This window comes from Thalia democratica, chromosome 1 (assembly GCF_965202585.1).
Source record: "Thalia democratica chromosome 1, ktThaDemo2.hap1.1, whole genome shotgun sequence".
Taxonomy (NCBI): Eukaryota; Metazoa; Chordata; class Thaliacea; order Salpida; family Salpidae; genus Thalia; species Thalia democratica.
Window position 1 is genome coordinate 66,129,493 of NC_139165.1, and position 19,492 is coordinate 66,148,984.

At 25.6% G+C, this 19,492-nt stretch overlaps 1 protein-coding gene across 1 annotated transcript; it reads right to left on the reverse strand.

The window, feature by feature from the left end:
* Window positions 1-5,047: 5,047 nt before the first annotated feature.
* LOC145830410 (THO complex subunit 3-like) lies at window positions 5,048-17,820 on the reverse strand. Its single transcript, XM_082938265.1, has 7 exons — window positions 17,608-17,820; window positions 12,568-12,724; window positions 12,372-12,499; window positions 7,518-7,594; window positions 6,753-6,914; window positions 5,773-5,890; window positions 5,048-5,512 (listed from the first exon to the last, which is right to left on the reverse strand). The coding sequence occupies exons 1-7, from the start codon at window positions 17,785-17,787 to the stop codon at window positions 5,372-5,374; spliced, it is 963 nt and encodes a 320-aa protein (XP_082794391.1). The 5' UTR covers window positions 17,788-17,820; the 3' UTR covers window positions 5,048-5,371.
* Between the last annotated feature and the right edge of the window lie 1,672 nt (window positions 17,821-19,492).

Genomic DNA, 19,492 nt, shown 5'->3' on the forward strand with positions numbered 1-19,492 from the left:
TTCATCATCAGAGCAAAGTTCGGGGTATATTTGTATTGTTTGTTGAACATTTAAGAAAAACGCTCAAAAAGTTCGGTCTCAGGACCTAGTGTACAAAGGAACCTTTCGGTTATCAAGTAGTACATACATTAATCTACTTGTAAATTTAGCCTGCCATATATACTAAAACATTTTTAATCTACAGAAAAAAGAACAATTTGGTACCATAAAACCTGAAGTAGACTTGTTAAAATACCAATAAAGCGAATCATTCGAACTTAAAATTGCTTCTAAATGTTTTTTATCGAAATAAAGAATAGTACTAATAAATCGTAACAGTAGTGCTATAATACCTTTTTTCCTAGTTCATCTTATTAAAAATTTTAACTCTTGAATAAAAAGGTATACAACAATATTCAAATAAATTAAAGTACGTAGTAATTAAAACTTAGCTAATTATACTGAAACACACCCAGCAATAAAAGCTAACAAGTTAATAGTCAAAACTATTTAATTTAAATTGAAATATTTTTTATAGATATAAATTTATTTAATTCTTATTGCACTGTTTTAAAAATCACTACGGTGTCATTACTAATGTTATGATAAATGTAATTTGTTCAAATTATTAGATTCTATTTGTATTCTAATTATATTTTTAGTTCTATATCAGGCTGGATCCAGATTCCGGACAAACTAAAATTTTCTAAACAGTAAATAGTACTCAAATCAAAACAGTTTAGTTTGTTTATTTCCTCAAAATATGTCTTACTAGCTATTAACTAAACGAAACTAGATAACTAATTTCCGGTCTAACTATTTTTAATGGTAGAAAAAAATAAGTCTATTTCCTACGTCTAAAACGATGTATTCAGAACATTTAGCCAAAAATAGTTTAAAACGTACATTGAAATATAAAAATTTTTATCCTTAAACTTATTTAATATCCCCTTGAAGATGACTTGAAATAGTCGATTAAGTGTTAACCAATCTTTTTTTTTTTAGATTGTTCCAATAGACTTTTTTTAATATAACTTTCTAGGATTTTCAGTACATGTGTATTATTTTTTAAGTTATTTTTTTATTTTTACACGTAATCAAAATAATAACTAAACTTATAGATGATACACCTTTATGTATACAATTATTTAGTCCCGCTTAATGAAAATTAAAAAAAAAAATGTTTATTAGACAATACTTTTACAATATCTGTAATAAACCGATATATTACAATGCTTTATTTAATAGTTGTTTTATTGTATAAGTTCAGAAAAAAATGTAATTCTGCAAGTCGCTATTTGCTTTACTATAGTTTGTATTCTATAAGCAGTCAATAGTAATGTTCTTAACATTTTTAGTTAAGTTATATTACAAAATAATTATTTTCAAATAAAAGCATTTTTTAAGCTTGAGTTTAAAATCTTGTGCTTTAAATGTAATTTACCTTCGTTTAAATTTACTAAAATATTGTACCGGGGAGACTTTTTTGATAGTTGTTTACAATAAATTTACTAGTTTGGAACAAGATGTATTAAATATTTTATTTTTATGTACAGTAACCTTCCAATTAAGCTTGAAGTGCGAACACAACGCAAAAGTGCGTTATCAAGATATCTTGGTACTTATTTACCTGCATTTAACTTAATACAAGCATATTTATAGCCACTATGGTTTAAATATGACTTTTACAAAACAAAATCCCCAAAAATGAAAGAAAGTAAATAAGTAACTATTTAAAATGACTATACAAATGTAGACTTAAGAATAAGTTTTAAAAAGCTGTCACAAAGACCTTTGTTAACAATGAACTTTTAGAGTTTTTTAAGAATTTCAACATTAATGCAACACATTAAAGTTTTGCTGTATATGTAGGCGTTGATGATGAAAGTAGTAAAAAAGATTCAAGAAGAAATATTAAAAGAAGCAAATCACTTTTTTTGAAGTACCAAAAGCAGTACATAAACAATAATACATCAGATTAGAATGAGCCAACAGATGTTGGTAGCAATAGTCAAAGTTTATAAGCTACTAATACTCTGATAATGTTTAAACAGAGTTTGTTATTTTAAAAGAGAGGTAGGCGACGTACGGCGTGCCAATTTTTACCAAGTTCAAGTAGTACCCGGACCGCTAAACAAATTTTATAAACTTTCACTAGATATTTCGGGTACCATGATGAAGATCAAAAAAAAACTTTGTACGAATTACGGGAGATTGGAAACTAAAAGTTGTAAAAAAAGTCGCTTTGTTGAAATAAATCAGATAACTGAGTCTTTTTTGTAAACTAAATGCTTACGGCCCGCAAAGAATTAAATTTCTTCACATTTAGCTGACTTACTAAAATTTCGCCCACCTCTATTTTAGAAGGAGAGCTGTCTTTGGCAGAAATTCAGGAAACTGGTGGTAAAAATAACTATGGAAAGTTCAATTTTGCTTTTATTTATTTTTTTTTTTTTAATCTTGCGAATAATAAAAAGTCTCTATTAGATCCAAACGACAAGCTACTTAACAGACATGTTTTAAAGCTAACCTAAATATAGATAAATTTTAAATGCATAGTTCATTATTGTTTAAAATATTATTGTTTAGTTAAGGTAAATTCTAATTTTAACTGTAGGTTTGTAAGTTTCAAATTTTGTGTTCTCTATTCTAGTTTATCTAAATTATAGTTTCAATTTATTTCATAATTTATATTCTTTATCATAGTGTGTATCCAAATGTCAACTTTACTGTCTATTATTACGTTAATTAGATAAACTATAACGTATTTGTTTTAAACATTGGACTAAATGTACAATTTGTGAGTTCATAACTTTTTTTTGATTTCATTATTTTCTTTTTTAATAAAATTTTATAAAAAAAAATTAATATACAATTTTTTAATAGATTTACTTTTAGTTAAGTCTTTTCTGATATTCAAAGTAGAAAGTTAACACAACCTTACACACAAAAAAAAGCGTAATCAACCGGCATTGCGGACTCAACCGACGGGTTACTTTATATGTAAAACTTCGAACTTTTTTTACACATGAGTATTGAGTGTGTTTTGGTTAAAAAGGTAGTTATTACATGTTTATTCAAGAATTTATTCGGTCGAAACAAAGAAAATTTTATTAAAATATAACCTGTATTTTACAAAAAATAAAGTAGTAGTTATAGTTAAAATTTTGTTTTTAAGTGACTTATCGAACTAAAATCAAAGTTTTAATACCTTTGTTATAAAATAACAGTATTCTTAAAAATGTTTTTATTTTGGCAACTTTTTCACTGTTGGAAAGCTTATCAAAAAAACTGCTAAAGAACTTCACATGTTAGACATCAAAAATATAAGCTATTTTGTTGTGAATACAGCTACATTTTTGAAACAATAAGTCTCTGTAATTAAGAATATTTTAATGCCAAGTATTTTGGTTGTTATTAAAAAAATGTTACAGAATAAATTTTGAATTAACACAATTAAACAACATATAAATTAAAATGTCTATTAAGATAATTTTTATTTATGAAGCTATATCCATAAAAACATAAACCAAAGTTTTACAAAGTCTTTTAATTTTAAAAAACTTGCTACTTTCATTTTAAACACATAGGCAATCTATGGAGTATTTTGTTTTTTTTGTTCACGATGTTATAAATTAAATTTTCATTTAAGTTATTATTATTACTTAGGTTTTAACCAAAGTTATTGGTTGTTCTGTTTGAAAAGTCTAACTTACCTAACTGTGTGTGCATTTATACTTGACCATATAAAAATTTCTTCCAGTCAAAACAACAAGTTTTTAGTTTAAAATAAAAAAGCTTTAATAGTATAACAATATTGAAAACATACTGTAAAGCTACTATAAATTTACTACAAAATGTGTTTAAAAGAAATTTTTTTGATGATTACCAAAAATTATCTATACAAAAGATTTTTGGTGTCAAATCTAAATTTCACTATCTAAAATCTTCAAAATTACAGGTTGTTTAAAGATTCAGGGTGGCCACTGGTTTTTGAGAAAATTCTTCCAGGTTTTTGAAATTACACGTTTTTGGGTTTATTCTAAGTTTAAAAATTGTGCGAAGTAGTATAACAACATTGAAAAGATACTGTTTGGCTACTTTAAATGTGATATTTAATAATAAAATATTTGATAATAACATTTTTTTTATTTATATGATAGGTTTTTCGTGCCAAATCAACACATATTACTACTTAAAATATAAAAATTGTTTAAAGTTCCAGGCTTTTTGTTTTTAAAAGTAAGCTCTACGACAAGGCTTGCCAAACTCATTTTAATAATCGCAACTTTTTCAAAAAAGATTTTTTTAAAGTTTGCCAATCCTCATTACAAACCCAAGAATATCTAGTGTAACTTAGCAGTCTCACTAGTTATCGCCAAAAATATTCCCCTTAAGCACTTTAACCATTCATGGGCGGATCATAAAATGGTACATTGTATGTACAACATTCTGAACCAAAAATATTTTAGTGTATTGTATATATATTGGTAATTATAAAGTTGTTCAGTATAACTAAACAACCTAGATGCTTTGTTTAAATTTTTAACAAAAACGGTTTTAAGAATCAAGTTTAACTATAAATTAAAAAATTAAATTAACAGTTTTGACTATAATCGCATACAAATAAAAAAAATAAGATTTAAGCTAAACAGCTAAACTTAGTTAGGGTTATACTTTAGATTAAACACTGCAAAACTATAACAAAAAAAGCAATAAATATTTTTAAATATTGTAGTTTAGTTACTATAAATGCCAGAAATAATAATTTTATAAAATTCAAAAAACCCTATGTATTAAAGACTTTTTAGGTTTATAGAAACGCTAAAATTTGACTTAGTATATTTTTTTATTATTAGCATGTAAAAATAAGTTTTTTATTATTTAAAATTTAAAACATTTCTATGACATGTACTAAAAATTATTATCAGTTTTTTAAGACATACTAAAGAGCTATAAAAAGTATTAAATTCCTATTAATACAAAAATTAAAACAAAATGATTCAATGTTATAAAAATTTTACCATGAAAAGTCTTTAAAACTATATAAATAACTTTATAATTCTAGAAATACTTTATTTTTATAAAAAAAGTTATGTAATCAGTAAAACAAAAGAAAATAAGCAATATAACTATACTAGTGGAAAGATTAATTATCTAAAAAAAGAGTTCATAAAACAAAAGTTTTAAGGTTTAAAACACTTTTTTACCAAAAAACTAAAACTCATATAATTTAACTAAACTTCTAAATTCGGTTACATAACAAAAACCTTAAAAATATATATTTTACTCGAACAGTACTGATAGATCACATTTATCTTTCAAAAAAAGTCCATAGATATTTAGCTAATGTGAAAACGAACAAATAATCTAAAACTTCAGTTCTTAGGTTTCAGGAAGATTCAGGGATACCAAACAATCTAACATATCCCTGCTGATCTCTACTGCTACGTTCCTTGTCATCGCAAGCGTAAGCGAGCAACTTGTATTTAGGATGCCATTTCACACAGAACGTTGAAGAGTTACATTGCACCTGATTCGTGAAGTTATTACGTAGCGTATTTTTAAATCAAATTTCGTAAAAAATAAAAGGTAAAAAGAGTATAAAATTATGACTTGAAAAATTAATTAATTAAACAAAAATTAAAAAAAAAATAATCTAATAATAGTGTATACATCAAACAAAACTACTAAATATACTGGATACTTAAATCACAATATTTAGAAACTTAAAAAAATATTTACCAGGGAACACAGAAAATTGATGTAAATGAATAAAATAATTAATTTTACCTGATAAATTTTTTCAGTACTTTCAACGCAAGCAATGTCTATAAAATGGTCTTCAGATGCAGATGCTATCATCCTACCATCTGAGCTGAAACTTATTGTTCTCACCGGCCAGTCAAGTCTAAACAACACCAAAGAATTAAAATATAATTTTACTTGTTCACATTTGCAAAAAAAGATAAATGTTTCTCTAGTCTAGATGGTTCTTTACTTATATAAACACTATAATGCTTAATTTCATAGGCATTTCAACTAATGTTTTAACATATTGACCGAAGAACTGTTCTGTTACACGGAACACTGAAATATACGCATTAGTAAGCTTAGTGCTTTATTTATATAAACACTATATATATATTCCAATAAAACTATTTAAATAGCATTATAGTACAAAATTTTAAAACTTCAATTTAAACTTTTTCCATAACTTAAATAAAGTCAGAGTTTTGAACAAATCGATTTAATTTATTTTAACTGAAAAATTATGCTTTCATGATAAGGCTTGTTAGCTTCTATTTTTAGGCAGATAAGTCATTTAAATTGAGAACAATGTGGTACAAATTCTTTACATTAAGACTTAAGATATGAAATGTAAACTAAAGTGTAATGGATTTCACTTTTTAATCTTAGTAAAAATTTTAGAAAGAAATAAAAAGTTTGTTTTGACTTTTTAGACTAGCTATAGTTAACGCATATATTTCACTATTATAAAAAAAAAAAAATTAAACATATAAGATTGCAAAAAATATTGATTTCAAGTGTTAAAAAGTGCATATCAAAAGAGTTAAAACAAAATAATTAAACATTTTTCTAATCCCAAACAAAACACTTACTGTAATAAATTTAATTTTCTTAACAGATATTGTCAGTGTTTCAACAATAGCTTACTTTTATTATTTGATTAATGAGTAAACTATAAATACTTTTTATACCGAATAACGATTATTTTACAAAATGATTATTTTCTAAAAATTTAAAATAACCTAGACAATGTGTTAACTGCCACCAAATTTGTTGTATCCCAAATGTTAACTATAGCATCAGCACTTCCAGTAGCAAAATATTTACCACTGCTCTCAAATTCGATGCACAAACAGTTAGCTGTGTGACCTTGCAAAATATCTAACAAATTCATGTCCGGATAACTGTTAAATAATACAAAAATTTTGTTTATTCATGAAACATTTAACAATAAATGATAAAACCGTATAACTTAAGATACTATTGAAACAAAAAAGTATTTATTGTTTTAAAAATAAAATTTCTATTATCTAAATTTTAAAATTACTGACATTTAATTCTTGCCAACATTTAATATTTGTAATAATTCATTGTAATTAAAAGTATTTGTAATAATCCTTTGTCAGATATAAATTAGGTTTACTAAACTGATTTTTATAAACTCCCCTTGGCAGAAATTCAAAAAATGATCACCCCTATTTATTAGATATTACCCATTTACTACTTAATTAATCATTTACTTTTTTCTGCCTTAATTAATGCCCATGGCAGCCAAAAACGCCCCTAAAAAGAGGACTTTGTCCACTTTAAAAAACCCTGATATAAATGGTAGTTAAAGAATTTAAAATTCAACTTAGTAAGTTTTAATATTAATTTGACAACACTTTATTTGTTTGAAAAAAATATTACCTAACTTCCTAAAACGCACTTTTTAGTTATATTTAACACTAAAAATACTTATAAACTGCTATATCAATACTTATAAACATGCATTTATTTTAACTAACCTGTGAACCATAACAGAACCTTGGCCAGTGGTGACATAAAACTGATCACTTGAATTATTCCAACAAATTTCATTGACCTTAACAAAACTTAACATAATTAATGAAATTATAACTAACCTTTTTTTCATAAAAATTGATGAATAAATAAATATATAGAAATAAATTTATTTGAGTCTAACAAAATCTATATACGAGTATTTAAATTTTAGTTTAAATTTTCGTCTGTTACAAAAATAAAAGGTTTCTAAAACAATTTATATCTCTTTAAAACTCCAAACAAAATCATAGTTTATTTATTATCTATATCATAACAAAAGTATTTAGAGTAAATTTAGATTACTTTCTTTGACTATGTACTTAAATTGTTTATGCACAAAATTAGGTAAACGAAAATAGTGTCAAGCGTATAGAAAAATTGTGTATAACTTCACAAAAAACAAAAACTTTTCAGTCTACTTAGGATATACACAAGTAGATACAAACACTTTTAAATCTCTTATACTAAAATTGGATAGTTTATACATGAAACTGAGCATAAGATTCTCACGGATTTCTGTTATGTTCATGGTTGACACAGGTCAAGCTGAGGTAAATTTCCTGACTTTTCCTGACTTTTTAATAAAATTTTCCTGACTTTTTAATAAAATTTTCCTAACTTTTCTAAATCAAACTCTAATTTAAACTTATTCTAAAATACATAATCTAGCACTTGAAACTATATAAAGCTATCAATCTAATTTTAATACAGGTTAAACAGATTTTTTTGCTGAATTCAACCATCAAACTTCCATTACATCACTTGTAGCATTTGTGTATGATTGATGTATAAACAGCTCTTTCATCAAAATACTTGTACTATTATTACTTTATAAACACAGCTTGTCTGGAAAAAGACATCATTTTTTAGCATTTCCTAACATAAATGTATCTGATAAACGAAACGACATATAAGGAACTTTTACAATTAAAACCTTAAATTAATAACTAACTTTCACAACTAAAACCTTAAAAAAAACGAACTATTACAAACAAAACCTAAAAACAATAAAGAACTTAATCAAACACTGTTTTTTTTTTTAATATATGTACTTAAATTTATTTTCTTTTTTTTATTAGCTGATGGATTTACTTTGTATTTTATGTAACAAGTTGATGTGTATACTTCAAAGTCTTCATCTAATGAAGATATTGTATATACCTTTCTTATAATTTACTTTACAAATTTAAACTACTTTGAAAAAACTACAAAGAGGTAAAGTATACACATTAACTTGTTACATAAAATACAAAGTTAATGCTTAATTATAAAGAACTCAATTATTTACTTAAACAATAAACACTTTGATTCTAAAATTATGCTAGATAAACTATTGTGTGTATATCACAGTTTCACTATGGAAGTGTCCTTGCTACAGATCATCAATACTAAAAAGCTTACAAAAACTGCTTGTTCAAGTACGGTACTAGTTCAATATGTTAATAGAAAAATTTTGCAGTTTTTGAAGGATATTTAATTAATTTATACCAGATGAAGGCATTTGAAATTATCTAATTTTGTAAATTTTTAGGAAAATTTTCAACTTTTTTATGACTTTAAAAGATTTTCAATCAATTTTTTACCACTTAAAGGCTTTGGAAAATAAGGAATTTTGTAAAACTAAACAGACAAAATCTGACTTTTTTTAAATTTTGTCAAATTTCTTGACTTTTTTTTTCAAAAACCCCCATTTTTTCCTGACTTTTGTAATATTTTTTAGTATTTCCTGACTTTTCCTGACCGTGTGGCAACTCTGTATGTAACTGACTCATTTTGGGCCAGTAACTCAGAAAAAAAGTTGATTATTCCTTTAGAAATTAATGACTAGAAATCTCTGTATGCTACGACTCAGAACTGTAAACTTAACTTTAAAATTCTATACACAAGTAAAGCTACATAAATAAAAATATAAAAATACAAAATTGTCTACAAAAAATACAAATTTAATAAAAGCATGTACTAACCTCAAAAAAGCTCTAAGAATAGGCAAGTTTTTTAAAAAGGAACATAAATTAAGTTGTGCAGAAATGTTATGTCATGATAAATATAACAAATTAATAAATAAGTTTTTCAGATTAAAAACAAACTATGCAGTAAAATGTCTACTAAAAATTTAAACTAAATTTAAAATATTTATACAGTACAATATACACGGTATATAATAATATAAAGGAAACATGTAGTACTAAACTTAATGTTTGTAATAGTATATGAAAATGTTGTGAAATAAATAATCGCATAATTAGACAGAGTTATTAAAAGTAAAATCGTCGGTTGTGAAGACAAATGTTTGATAAATCTTGTCACTTGTTTAGAAGTAGGTTTTTATCTTCTGCTGAAATTACTGCTCTTTCTGTATTGCAAGTTGGGGAAATTTATTAATGTAATTGCCGTAAAATAAATAAAGATAACTGCCCATTAAAAGATAATTGTTAAATTAAAAATGTAATTTATAAAGTTAAAGTTGAAAGTAAAGGCCCTGATAAAATTTATATCGGAAGTACAGCAGGTAGTTTCAAAGATAGATATGCTAACCATAAACATACTTTTAAAAATATAAATAAAAAACAAAGCACGCGTTTATCGGATTATATATGGAGCTTTTTTCACTGGTACAGTAAAAGGCCAAACATGGAGTGGAGTATTGTTTCAAAGATCAAACATACATCCATCGAAGTATGTAGAATTCGCCCAACTTGCAATACAGAAAGAGCAGTAATTGCAGCAGAAGATAAAGACCTACTTCAGAACAAGTGACAAGATTTATCGAATATTTGTCCTCACAACCGACAATTCTACTTTAAATAACTCTGTCGACTTATGCACTTATTTATTTCACAACATTTTCATATACAATTACAAACATTAAGTTTAATACTACATGTTTCCTCTATATTACTATATACCGTGTATATTGTACTGTATAAATATTTTAAATTTAGTTTAAATTTTTAGTAAATATTTTACTGCATAGTTTGTTTTTAAGCTGAAAAACTTATTGATTAATTTGTTATATTTATCATGACATAACATTTCTGCACAACTTAATTTATGTTCCTTTTTAAAAAACTTGCCTATTCTTAGAGCTTTTTTGAGGTTAGTACATGCTTTTTTTAAATTTGTAGTTTTTGTAGACAATTTTATACTTTTATGTTTTTATTCCAAACTTTGTTTTTAAACCATAAAGTTCGTTTATAGTTACTACTCACATAAATATTATACATAATTATACATGCTTTATTTCTAATGTGTGTTAATATTTTATAGACTCCGTAGATCTGTTCTTAAATTTATTTGAGAGCAGTGAAACGCCGTTAGTCGGAATAAAGTTTTAACACATGGGTTGCCAATCATAAAAAATCTTTTAAAGGCGGCATATATGAAAATGACACTGAACTTTCGAAGTATGTTTGTGGCTTAAAGCGCAGCGGCATTGACTACGAAATATCCTGGGAAGTTATAAAAAGAGCACAGCCTATAGCCGACGGCAATAGCCCGATATGTAGGCTGTGTCTCAAAGAAGCATCAGCCGTTGTATATGCACTGAAAGACAAAAGATGTTTGAACAAAAGAAACGAGTTTGTATCGTCTTGTAGACATATAAAAAAGTCGCTTTTAAAGTTTAACAAGTTTTAATTTCATCTTAAAATAACCTAAATTTCAATTTGCATCTTAATTTTATCTTTATCTCTTCCAATTATCTGTCCTAATATGTAGTTACTCACTGAGGTTATATGAATTTTCGCTAGTTTATTGTCTGTTGGTAGATTAGTTTTTGCACAAGCCGTTTTGCACGATTTTTGATAGTTTCAAAATTACGTCATAATCTATTTATGCAAAAAATTTTTTACCTTCATTAGTGATTTTGTTTTGTGCTTTATTTTAAACTTGTTTTGAAGCTGATGAGTGAGTAATCACGAAACTTGAGTTCTTCGAGTTTTGCATCTTTGAATAAACCTTTTTATTAACAAAGCCCTCAAGGTGGGCTCAGTGTGAAAAATTTAATTTATTAAGTTAAATAACTTAATTCTATATATATATATATACATATAATCACCTTATTGTATATATATATATATATATACATATAATAAGGTTATTATTCAAACTTGAACACCTTCTACAGAGCCCACTTGAAGGACTTTTAAATAATTTATTGGAAAAATACGATTTTAAAAATGTAAGTACATATGTTTCATAAACTAAACGCTTTAATCATCAGCTAGTTCAATTTAAAAAATATATACGTAGATTTTTTGTACTGACATTGTGGGAAACTTGTAAGAATAGCTACTAGTCTTTAATACTTAATTATATTTCAAGTATTAGTTATTGAATCTTTTAAAAAACAAAGTATATGTGCAAACATGCTCAGAAATTAAAATATTATATACAAATTTAATAAATTAGTGCTTTTTAAGACATGAAGTGTGCATGCTTTATAATTGGAGAAAAATAAAAGAGAACAGTAGACTTTTAAACAATATCCTTTACTAAAAAAAAGTTAAACTGTCTCTAAACGGACTTTTTTGCCTGTAGCATTTTAAGACCTATTTATTATTGAAAATGTCAAAAAAATAAGGAGACCATACTTATTATTAAAAACATAAGAATTTTTTTGACTATATAAGTTTTATAATTAATCTAATGTCTATGAAACACATACAACTTAATAATTTTTTCCAATAAATAAATTTTAAGTCATTTCAAAATTAATAATGTACAAAACACGACAATTATCAAAGCATTAGATATATTTTAGAGTTTAAAAATTTGTAGTAGTTTTCATCATCAAATAAAGCTAATTAAAAACTAACTTCCACTTTAAACTGCTGATTTGATCTAATTTTCATTGACCTTGGATCAATAAAAGAAACTAAATCTTCTTTATTTCCCACTGCAATGCACTTTCCATTTGGTTGCCAGCTGATATTGATGTTTTCACCTGGGATTATTCAAACGAATGCACAGCATTTTCAAAACTAGATCAATACTTAATAAATAAATACTAACCTTTTGTAGAAATTGTTGAAGTTGATTTACCAGCTCTTGCATCCCAGAGTCTAACAGTTCTATCTCCTGAAGCAGTGGCAAAAACATCAGAATTTGTGGGGCTCCAACAGAGTTGATCAACACTGTCACTGTGTCCTTTGCAAACAAATTCTTTTGTCTATGAAAATAAATACTTTTAAAAATTTGATAGACTCATACTTAGATAAAAAACATAAGTTTATTTATTTTTGTGTAGTAAAAAAATAAAGTCAACTAAAATAATATTTAAACAAAATTTGAAAGAGAAAATAGTTATCAATTACTAAATTAGGAAGTAAATTTTAAACTCAATAGTTATTGTGTTTTTATATTTTCTATCAAAATAAAACTACTTTAAACCTTTCTTAAATAAATCCTTACAATCACCTTACAATCAGGGTTACCACTAAATTTTCAAAAAATATTTATAGGAAGATCCATATAATACAGCAAATTTATAGGGAAATTATCAATAAAAAACAAAATATTTCAAATGCCGCGAACATATTTTTAAGGTACATAAAATAAAATATGTCACTAATCGTTTATAAGCACAGTCTTAATCATAAATTAACAAAAGTTCGAGAACTTTTAAGCTCTAATTTTAGTTAAATAAGCAAACTTTAGATAAATTGTATTTAATACAAAAGTGGTAATGTTTTATCTGCTGTCACAATAGAGTCACAGTTTTGTACTGAGATTGCAAATATTTTTATTACAGAATAATAGTTTTTTTTAATGTGTTTTTTTTTATAATGCAAAGCTGCTGTTTTGGCTTTCAAATTTCAATCACCAAGCAAAAAAACGTAGTTTATATGGATTTTCACATATTTTCAATCTTTTTTTAGAGATTTATAGATTTTACAGAATATTTCAAATTTATAGGGAAATGGGAACCCTGTACAATATAGTGATGCAATATACTCAAACACCTTTTGAAATTTACACATGCAAGCTATATTAGGGTAAACTTTCGAGGTAAAAACCACTTCAACCATCAAAACTAGCTAGTGACAGCCTGAGTTTTTGGGTAAAGCCAAAATTTGCATTAATTTTGTGGTTTTAGTGCATATCTTAGTTTTTAAAACACACTGTTAGTTTCGTGTTTAAGTGACCATTTGTGCAAAAGTGTTTTGGAGCAAAAGTGAAGCCATGCAAAAGTGTATTTCTACATACTTGACACCTACCCTATCTAGCACAACGCTTAGCACAACAAATAAAAAAGGTATGTCCAATTTGAAACAAATGAAACAAAATTATATAAGTCTAAGGAAAATTTGTAGAAGCTTTTTATTTTACTCATTGATTATACACATCATTGTTGCCAGAAAATAATAAGTACAACATTCTATATTTCAAAAATCCTTTCAAAGCATTTACAATATTGACAAAGATATATGCTTTCAAAGTTCATTTCTTTAAAGGAATATTCAGGGCAATTGTAGCAAAAGCATGTGGTTACTACAGGGTTCGTGCGCAAAACTTTTTTCATTTAGCCTGACTGAGACCAATTTAGCCTGACATTTTTTTAAAATAAGGAAAATCCCCTTTGGAAGTCATTTTAGGTATTGGGGGTACTATTGTAGTCTACGACTTCAACCAGCTTTATCTCAAAAATGTTTTGAGATTTAAAAATCTGCAAAAAGCAACTCATAGCTCAGTTACAACTCAATAAAATAAGACTAAATTGTGAAAAAGGTGATTGACCCCCCTCCCCCATATGCCCTTAACATAACAAGTTTAGTGATTAAGTGTTATATCTAATCTATTACTAGGGTAAAAATTTAAAATATATTACTAAACACAAATGTTCAATTTAATTAAGCACTAAGTAAAATAAAAACATTATAACCAGAAGATTTATAATAAAACAACGTGCATTGTCGTGTTTTATTAAAATTTAAATGAAACGCTTACACAGGTATTAAAATTCAAGCAAACAGCTAAGTTGTTTAACTAAACTGTAATGTTTAAACTGTATTTTTTTTATGAACTTTCATAAATATGATGTATATAATCTACTCAAAACAAAATAATGATGATTCTTAAATTTTTTTTTAGAGATTCAACAAAAGGTTTTAAGCATTTATTTTTACAAATACTGACTAATTTTGTCTTTAATAACTAAATCTTTATTTAGAAATAAATTTACATCTCAATTTGATCTTAAAAAGATTTCTCAGTTTTGTTTAATCAAACATTTTCAAGCATTTGAACTGAGAAAAACTGAGATTCTCAATTTTTTAAACAAAAAAACTGATTTAGCCTGACGTTTTTCAACTTTTTTCAAAAAAACTGATATAGCCTGATTAAGCCTGATTTAGCCTGACGCGCACAAACCCTGTTACTATGATAAAATAGTATACTAAACAACAACATAAACTCTTTTATTTAAAAGGATTTTTTAATGGTATGATTACTAGTACCAGGGTTGCCACTCTTTGAGCCAAAAAATCTTCCCTGAGTGACCAAAAATTTCCCTGAGTAACCTTAAATTTCCCTGAGTTTCCCTGAGTATTTTTCAAATCTTAAAAAAAAAAAATTCTCTTCTAACACAAATTATTAATACCTCATTCTCATTTTTCTTCTTTAATAATAAAAGGAAGGTTGTATGTGTATGCTTTTGCATTAAATTTATGAAAAAAACTGTTTTCAAAAACTCAATCTTAAAAGGTTTAAACCAATTAAAAATTAAAAACTAAATTTTTGCACAACTTTGTGTAAACTTGTTAGTTAACTTTCTACATAAAAGAATAAAGTTTAATTTGTTTGACATTTTAATTGACAAAATTTAAGTATACTATAATAATAATTTCACATGAAGAACTCACTTAAATGCATACATAATAACTTCATTATGACTTGTATGTCTTTCCTAGCAACAGTTCTGAATGCAGTAAATAAAACTTAAAATTAAAATAGAACTTGAATTTCGGTCAATAGGGCTTTGTTTAAATTATCTGCAGTACAGTGACCTAAAAATGCTGAAGTAAAATATTGACAGTGTACTTTTTTTTTCTTCATGCATCTCACCACCAAATATAGTTGAGTTTTTTGCAAGACTTTATTGAAACACTCATCAAATGAAATGGAATAAAAAGACGAGCACAAAACTGTTTTTTTTAAGACATCTTTAAAAAAAGGGGCTATACCAAAGTCTGTTATATATGAATATTTGGTTCTATTCATGCAGAACTTTTTTGCAATTTCACTATCAGGAAACATGGAAGTGAATAAAGTGTTATTATTATCGCAAGAGTTTCCTGACCAGCTTTCTTTGGTACACTTGAGAGCCCAATAAATTTCAGCAGCTGTTGAAGAAGTTGCAGCTGATATACTAGTAGAACTATTAGGGCCACCAAAATAAGAAGTAATTGCATTATTTTTACTCTTAGAGGCTTTCAATTTAAGATGTTTTTTTCAACATACTGTGCGATTTCAATGCCCTTATACCCATGTTGGATAAGGCCATTGGTGTATCATCACCACACCACTTACATTTAAACTTCTCTTTGTCTACATCCTCAAGTAACCAATCTTTGAAGTCTTCATGGTTAAGCCAACTTTTTTTAAACAAGGTTTTAAACTGTACTTTACTCATAATACTTAAAAAAGCTTTTAAAATAAATCTGCAAAAAAGTTGTAAAGTATATTAAAACATTCACACTAAAAAATTAATTACCATTACTGCTACTACTTTTGAAATTATTATTTATAAACAAAAATTTAACCTCTATTTTTTTAACAAAAGTAATACAACACTAATCTGTATTCATTTTAATTTTTTTTACTGAAAACAAGTAGTTGTAAACAAATAAGAAATAACTTTATTATTTAAAAAATAAGAACTAATAGTACAACATAGTGTTTTTTAAACTACATAAGTAACTAAAAATAAAAAGTTTATTAGAACTTTTCAATGAATAGTTAACAACAGCTTTTATTTCTCTAAACTGTTTGATTTTACTTAAGTAAATATAAATTTAAAACTTAAAAAACTACAATGTTAATACTAAGAATATTGAAGAACTAGCCGCAAGGCTAAAAAAATTCTAAATAACCATTTAAATAATAAAAATTACTACTTTTGAACAAACTATTGAAACTGGATTAACTAAACCTCATTCTAGATCTAGAAAAAAAAATCCCTGAGATTTTCAAAAACTTCCCTGATATTTAGAGAAAAAATCAAAACTTCCCTGAGTTTCCCTGAGTTAAAAGAAAAATGCCAAAATTCCCTGAGTTTCCCTGAGATTTTCTACAGTTTGAAAATTCCCTGAGTTTCCTGAGTGTGTGGCAACCCTGTAGTACAGAGTAAACTGCTTTTTCAGGCAAATAAAACAAATGTGATGTATTTATATTGAGGTAAAGTAAAAATTGATTGTTTGGTGTCAAAAAATGATTATAACCAGTTTATATCAGATATGTTATGGTGTATAAAACGTAAGTGGTAGGTATAACAACTAACAACAAATAAATTAGAAACTAAACATCTAAGTAGAATTATCTACTTAATCTTACTATATCTAAGAAATAATAACCTACATATTTTTAATACTTCAAAAATGTTGAGACTACCAAAGGTTTGCTTGAGATTTAAATACATTTTCAACTGGAATGATTATGAAAATATGCTTTTACTAAACAGAATTAGCCTTAGTAGTTTTAAGGAGTAGTGAGTTTCCCATAAACTTAAGTAAAAGACTAAACTTGAACAAAAGTATGAGCAACAATTGTCAAATGTTAAATATAATCTTTTAATTTTTTAGACAAAAAAAATAATATAATTTCACAGCCAATATTTTTGACTACAAATATTTATAACAACTAATACCAATACATTCAAAACAAACAATCTAGATAACAAAAATACTTTAGAAAAAAAGTTTAAACTAATTACAGAGTTATTTTAAAATCTATTGATTGTAATTATAAGTTGGAAAATTTAATTAAATCTACTATAATATTCAATTTGTTTGCGAAAAACAACAAAACAAAACAGTAAAAATAATTTAAACATACCAGCTTATCTCTATCTAAAGAAAAGACACAGACAGTTTGATCATAAGATCCAGAAGCTAGTCTCTTCCCATCTTTACTCCAACCAATTGTATGAACTTTACCACTGTGTGCTGAGTATTCTTTACTCTTGTTATTATTTTTAAAATGCTTCTGCATTTGTTCCAAATAAGACTTGCTCATTTTTATTTTTAGTAATACTATTTTAATGATAATAAAAACCTAAAATATTTGTTGTATTGATACTACAAACATAATTTTATTAACACTTTCAAAATAAATTTAAATGTTATACTGATACTATTTTCAACTAATAGGTATTACTCATGTGTAGTACCGCCAAGTTATAGACTCAAAGCAAGAAAACAAAGATATTTTATTTCATTACACTTGTTGATACTCATTTTAAAAAGTATAAAATTACTAAAAGATATATATATATAAATAAAATACTGGACAAGACGTTAAAAGGTATCCATGGTGTGCGACTCCATAACCAAAAGGTTTTTTTTGTGCACCAGGTCCTAGAACCAAATATTTTGAGCATCTTTTTTGTTATTCAGATCATATTATATTCTATATTAACTTACTAATTTAGAAAAAGATTGTTTTAAAAATAAGTTTAAAAATTTACTGATATTTCAATTAGGTTAAACATAGTCTTAAAATAAATAGTAATTAACTAGGATGATGTCACACTAATATGGAACTGAAATTATATTGACATTCATTTAATTTAGGCTCTATAGTTAAAATAGAGTTTAAACTTAAGGCCTACTAAATTAAATGAATATGAATACAATTTCAGTTGATATTGGTATAAAATCATCCTAATTAATTACCTAATAAACATTTTGTTTTTTTAAATAGGTCCACTTTACACATCGATGCAAAAAAGGACACTTTTATTTAATTAGTTAAAATAAAAAAATACACACTTCTTACCTCATAAACACAAAATATTAATTTTTTTTCAACTAAATTATAAAATAACAAATAACTATTTATAAAATTGGTTTTATAAATCTGTAATAAATAAGTTGAGCTTTTCTGAAACCTAAAAAAAACAATTAATTTTGTATAATGACACCTTTATAGTCCATTATTAACTATAGTCAAACAAAAAAAAACAATTTGCAATTTATTATGTTTTAAGTACATTCTGACAAAGGTAATGATTAAACAACTTAATTTAAAAAATAACTACAAATTTTAATGATATTTTTATAATAAGTATATTTTTTCTTGTATTTATATATTTTTTATAATCTATAATAGTATAATGTATATAAATAAGTCAAAAATTATTTCAAGAGTTTTAAATTATATAAGTATAAGATATTAATTAATAATTATATATTAATTATATTATATCAAATGTATTTTAAAACATTTTAGTTTCCAGTGACCAAAAGCTAGTTTGAATTACATCTAACTAGTCTGAGACAACTTGAAACTGTGATGGATAAAAAAAGTTAATCAAGCTTGAAAATGTAAAATATCACAATAATAACAAAATAACTTCGATATCTAGGAAAAGTATAACAATTAAACAATGGAGAATTTGTCTAGACAAAAAAAAATACAAAGTTTTAAGGCGATCCAGTGTATAAAGGCTGAGAAAACAGTGCACCTTTTTCCAAACTTACTTTGAACAGTAAGTTTTGGGGCTTTAAGTGTGATACCATAAAAAAGAGGTTTTAGAAAAAAACAAAAAGTATCCAAGAGAACTTGTTAAGATGTACAAGATTTAATAGTATTAAGGAGATCAAGTGTAAGACTATCGAGAAAATAGTGCACATTAAAACTCTAAAATTGTGAAAATTGAAGCAAAAGTACCTCTCAAAAATACCGCCCAGAAAAGATTGATAGCAAAATTATTATACAT